This window comes from Xiphophorus hellerii, chromosome 5, assembly GCF_003331165.1.
Source record: "Xiphophorus hellerii strain 12219 chromosome 5, Xiphophorus_hellerii-4.1, whole genome shotgun sequence".
NCBI classification, from domain to species: domain Eukaryota; kingdom Metazoa; phylum Chordata; class Actinopteri; order Cyprinodontiformes; family Poeciliidae; genus Xiphophorus; species Xiphophorus hellerii.
This window is the reverse complement of record NC_045676.1, coordinates 31589976-31595095: the sequence shown is the minus strand read 5'-3', so window position 1 is coordinate 31595095 and position 5120 is coordinate 31589976. Positions and strand designations below refer to the sequence as shown.

The following is a 5120-nucleotide window of genomic DNA, read 5'->3' as shown; positions in this document are numbered from 1 at the left end:
TGAAAAAGATTCGAACTTTATTCTGAACACTCATCCACACAAGCAACAAATTTACCTCTTTAAACATGTAACTAGGAACACCTGAAACTACTATACGTGGCAATATTATATATTTACATCGGGAAACTTTTAAAATGATTACATTGCTTGCTTAATCTAAACAAGCAATAAACTCATACTTCACTGTATATTGAGACACTGACGGTTATAATCAGATTTTGCGCTTGGAACAAACGAAATTATTGAAGAAGATGCAGATCCTAATATTAGCAACCAAACAACAACAAAACAAAGAAACATGAAAATAAGCTCTAGAGTAAAAAAAAATAGTTTTATCCGAGGCTAATACAACAGTTGCTCACATAAAACAGTCTGCTAATAATATTATAGGGATGAACAGGAAGAGAATATAGCCAGCTATCTCTCATATTGACTTGAGAAAATACAAGGAATATATAAAAGTACAAATTCTGTCTAAACATCTGACTATGAACACACACACACACACTCACCCGCACACACGCACCCCCACACACACCCACCCACATTGAATCAGACTTTGATTCAATGTGCATCATGCAAAACTAATCTGTCTTTATGTATCAGACACAAAGACTAAAAATACCTCTGAAAAAGCTGGACAAATATGTAGAAACTATATTTTCATCCTTTTCCTTTTTTTAATTCATTTCTCACCTCAAAGTTTTGATGTTAAGTCACACTCACTAAAAAATACTTGTGGAGCTCTAGAACAGAGGGGCCGTAATAAAAATGTAGCTGGATGCCATCTGCTAATAATTTGGTAATTTTTAACGTCAGAGCCAATGGCCCGTAGAGTTTGCATGTGATAGTGTTCTGCTGCGCCTTAAATACAATCTGAGTGTTATTTACATCGACTGGGAGGTGAAGGAAAAGCTCCATCTTTATAAAAAGACATGGTATTCCCCAACTGTCCACCAGGGGACCAAGTTCAATTTACAATGAGCTAAACATGACTAAAATAATTGTTCATTGATGGAATAGATTTCATAAATGTGAGGACCTCCCACATCTTCTATCCTATATATATTTAATTGGATTAAAGCACAATAAAAATATGATTTATCTTCAATTAAAAAACAAAACAGTGGAGGAATCTGGGTTATGTAGTTTCTGAGACCTTGGAGAAATCTGTTCTCTAGAACAAACCAAAAAACATCTCAGCTTGACAGAAAAATCTAAAGTAAACTTGACCTAAGATCTGATATGGAGCCTCCTTTCTTTCCTAACACTGCATCTTACGAAGGCTGCGTGAAATCCTCTTAAACTCGGGTTGTCCTCTCTGCCAGCGCTTCAGGGAGGTGATGACCAGATGGCCGTCCATCTTCTGGCCCATGACCAGGTAGGGGCCGTTGATGTCATTCATCTCCTCACAGATACACCGCATCCCGTCCTTCAGCCACAGCACCGTCCTCCGCAGGTCACGCTCCGTCACGCCGTTCATCATGTAAATGGTCTTGCTCTTGGTTTCCGGCACTATTTTGGTATCACCATTAATGTAGGAGATCTCCTTGACTTTGATCTTCATAGCTGGAGATGGATGTGGAGGGGGAAAAAAAAACACAGAATTAGGAATAAAATCAGCATTCTGAAGTTTTATTCTGTCTCGGCTTTTTTGACACACATCACGTCATATCAGGTGCCGTTATCGTACAGCTAATCAGAGAATATACAAAAAACAGTTTTCAAAGGGTGACTTTGTTTTTATGGGAAAAAAATCTATCCATATGTCTATGAAAATACAGAAGCTAAAGTTTTTAAATCTTGGTTAAACTGTGATTAAGCATTCTGGCTGAAATAAACAAGCAAAGACCAGATCTGATTGCTGTCTGACCTCTAGAACAGAACCTGCCTGACAAAATGAACCAGGGTAACTGATGCCATCACGCAGAAATTCAAAACCAAATAGGAAGAAAAGTCATATCCATCTATTGGTCTGAAAAAGGGTTGCAAGCACAACTTTGGACTGCTGCAAATCAGAGATAGAGCCACCCAAACATTCAATGCACTGCAGGCTTCAGTTAGAGTCAGTGCTTGTCAGAAAGATGCTGGGCAAACAGAACATCCATGGGAGAGATCTGAGCTGTAAACCACAGCTGACCAAAGAGAACAAAAAAGCCTCACATTTTCCTAAATAATAATAATAAAAGTAACATCTTGATGATTCTTTAGGTTTTAGGGGAAATATTCTGTGGACTAATGACACAAAAGTATTACTTTCCAGGAGAGCATACCTACAGTCAAACATAATAGTAGTAATGTGATGGTCTATTACTCCTTTTCTGCTGTAATTGTTGTTGGAATCATGAATTCTGCTTCCTGCCAGAACTTCCTGAAGGAGAAGATTTGGCCTTCAGTTTGTGAGCTTGGATTCCATCCCACTGTGCAGCACACCAGCAAGTCCGCCTCCGAAGGACGGAGAAAATACAATCAGGAGTGGACGTATATTTGATTAAGACACTGTGGGAGGACCTCCAATGTTCAATGGCAGTCTCTGCCGACAGTGGCACAACTAGGTGTAAGGTCCAGGAGGAAAAAAGGTTAGATTGGTTTAGATAGCTTTTACCCTCTTAACTAAAAAAAAAAAAACAAAACAAAAAAAAAAATCATTGTTTGAAAACTGTTTTTTTTTTTTAAATAATATTGACTTGGGTTGACTTTGTCTAATATCAATACAATATGTTGATCTGAAACTTTTGCACATGACAAAAAAACCAAAAACAAAACAAACAGAAGAAACCTGGAATGTGCTTTCTGCAGCGCTATAGAATCAGAGCAGTAATGAGAATAAAATGCTGCAATAAAAATCTGCAAGACCTGAATGTTTCTGTGCCAACTGCAACAAAGTAGCAAATATGCAAGTATGCAAATATGTTAGACGCTCTATGGTATTCTTTTTCTACTTATTGAACACATCAATAACTAGAAAAGGTTATGTCGTGTGTAAAGTCAAACATTTCCGTACTACTACTTCTACATCTGCCTCTTTAACAGAATCTTCAACACATTTTAGAAAATCTTTCATACATTCCAGTCCTTAGAAAATAAATAGATAAAAAAAAAAAAAAAAAAAAAACAACAACAAAAAACAAATTAGTGAGAGCAGAACAGACAGCTCTTAAAGAAAACCAGAAATCAGTAATGGCCAGGAAAAAAAACCCTGATTGGAACATCTCTTCAAAGCAAGCTGGTGAATTTAACTTTGCTGTATAATCAGGTTTGTGCTCTAATCAGAAATACAGAAAAAAAAAGTTACCAAGAGTCCAAAACCAGGATCCTATTTCACAAAGGGAGCGCTTGCAGGAAAACCATTGGATTTAAAACACTTCTTTTCCATATTAAGTATAATTTTGACCGTTTCCATTGTTGTGTGTGATGGAAGACCAGCTCTCTCTTCAAAACCACAAGAGGTAAAGCCATCTGAGAAACTTGAACCCCATAAAAAGTGCATGAGACATCTGGGTCAAATGTTCACCGTTGAAGAGTTTCCCGTAAGTGACTCACATTCAGAGGTTTAGGTTACTCTAATTCTGCCTTGAATTTCTTGGAGCCACCTCTGTTGACCTCTTGGGGCCTCTGCAGTTCACCCTCGAGACTAGTAAAGCCGGAGCACTTACCAAAATCATTCTTGCACAGGCTGTCAACGATTTCGTTGCCATTTTCTTCCGTTTCTTTGCAAGCATCACACACCCTGGGCACTGAGAGAGAATTGAAAACAACGAACACTGCTCAATTTCCCATAACTGAACACAAAATTTGACTCATGCACTTATATTTATGACAATGGAGTGGAGATTAGACGCAGTCTGAAACATTTTAGTGCGTGCGCATAAATGCACGTTTTACGCACAAGACATTGCACTGGTCACAAACGCTTCAAATGAGAGTTTTGCAGATCTCTACCCTCTCTGGTGACAGGCACGACGTTCTCAATGCTTGCAGGCGGTATGCACAAGTCGTTGTCGGGCGGGAAGCGGTTGCAGTCCAGCATCTCCGGCCACGGGTACCCGAACGCGAGCATGACGGGCCCGCATCCGTGCCTGACGCTCTCGCACAGCGACCTGCAGGGCTGTATGGGCTCGTCCAGGTCGTCCAGGCAGACGGGAGCGAAAAGCGAGCAGAGGAACTTCCTCGTGTCGGGGTGACACTGCTTCTGAACGAGGGGCGTCCAGGACGAAGCTTGCTGCAGGACCTCATTCATGGTTTCGTGTCCCAGCAGGTTCGGGAGGCGCATCTCCGTGTACTCTATGTCATTGCAAAGCAGGAGGTTTTCAGGGATTTGCCTGCAGCTGTTCTTTTTCTGGAATAAATCGTGCTGGCCGAAGTTGTACAGTCCGTGGATGGCGCCCGTGGAGGTTATTGCCACCCCCCACAAAGCGGCCACAACTGAAATAAAGGCTCTCATTTTGTGTCTCTGGTGTAGGATTGTTCAGGCGTTCCGCAGGGCTGCAGGGCTGCTGTGTGGATGGAGCGTCTGTCAGTGACCAACTAACTCCTGCTGCTCACTGGAGCTTTTCTTCCAGACAAGTCTGGGAGGAGTCTCTGCTCCAAAGGCCCTTTTTCTGCTCAACAAAACTGGTTTCCTGATGTCAAGCGAACTCTGCAGACAGATTTGTCTTCTCAGGCAAGGAAAGGCCGGGCCGCAGCTCTCCTCTGGCTCTGGTGAGACGTAATGACGTCTAATTGTGCCTCGGTGTTTTATCACCAGCCGTTCTCTTGACAGTTTCCCTTTCATTCCCAGCCTCCCGCCTCTTATGGAATCATAACAAAATCTGTCTGACTGGTTTTCCTCATTACACCCCAATCAGCAGAAATACACCCTGAGTGATCCTTTGGCTTGCTGGTCTTTGCTGTAAATAATTTGGGAATGTCAGTGGGGGCATTTAGCTCAGTTCAGTGGAGCGTTAATTTTCCATCATTAGCAGTGGCGGAGTCCTTTGGGCAGGCCTGCAGGTTCATAACACATGGTGAAATATGGCTTGCCCTGGTGTGAGAAGCAGACCTCCACTCAGCACACCCAGGGGTGTAACCCAATCTGCCTCTCACCTTAAGCTTTAGGCTTCAGCTCTGGCTCCTATCCC

At 41.6% G+C, this 5120-nt stretch overlaps 1 protein-coding gene across 1 annotated transcript; it reads right to left on the bottom strand.

Annotated features, from left to right (window-relative positions):
- sfrp2 (secreted frizzled-related protein 2) lies at positions 1 to 4691 on the bottom strand. The gene is made up of 3 exons (XM_032563816.1): positions 3943 to 4691; positions 3657 to 3737; positions 1 to 1569 (listed from the first exon to the last, which is right to left on the bottom strand). The coding sequence occupies exons 1-3, from the start codon at positions 4442 to 4444 to the stop codon at positions 1265 to 1267; spliced, it is 888 nt and encodes a 295-aa protein (XP_032419707.1). The 5' UTR covers positions 4445 to 4691; the 3' UTR covers positions 1 to 1264.
- Positions 4692 to 5120: the final 429 nt, after the last annotated feature.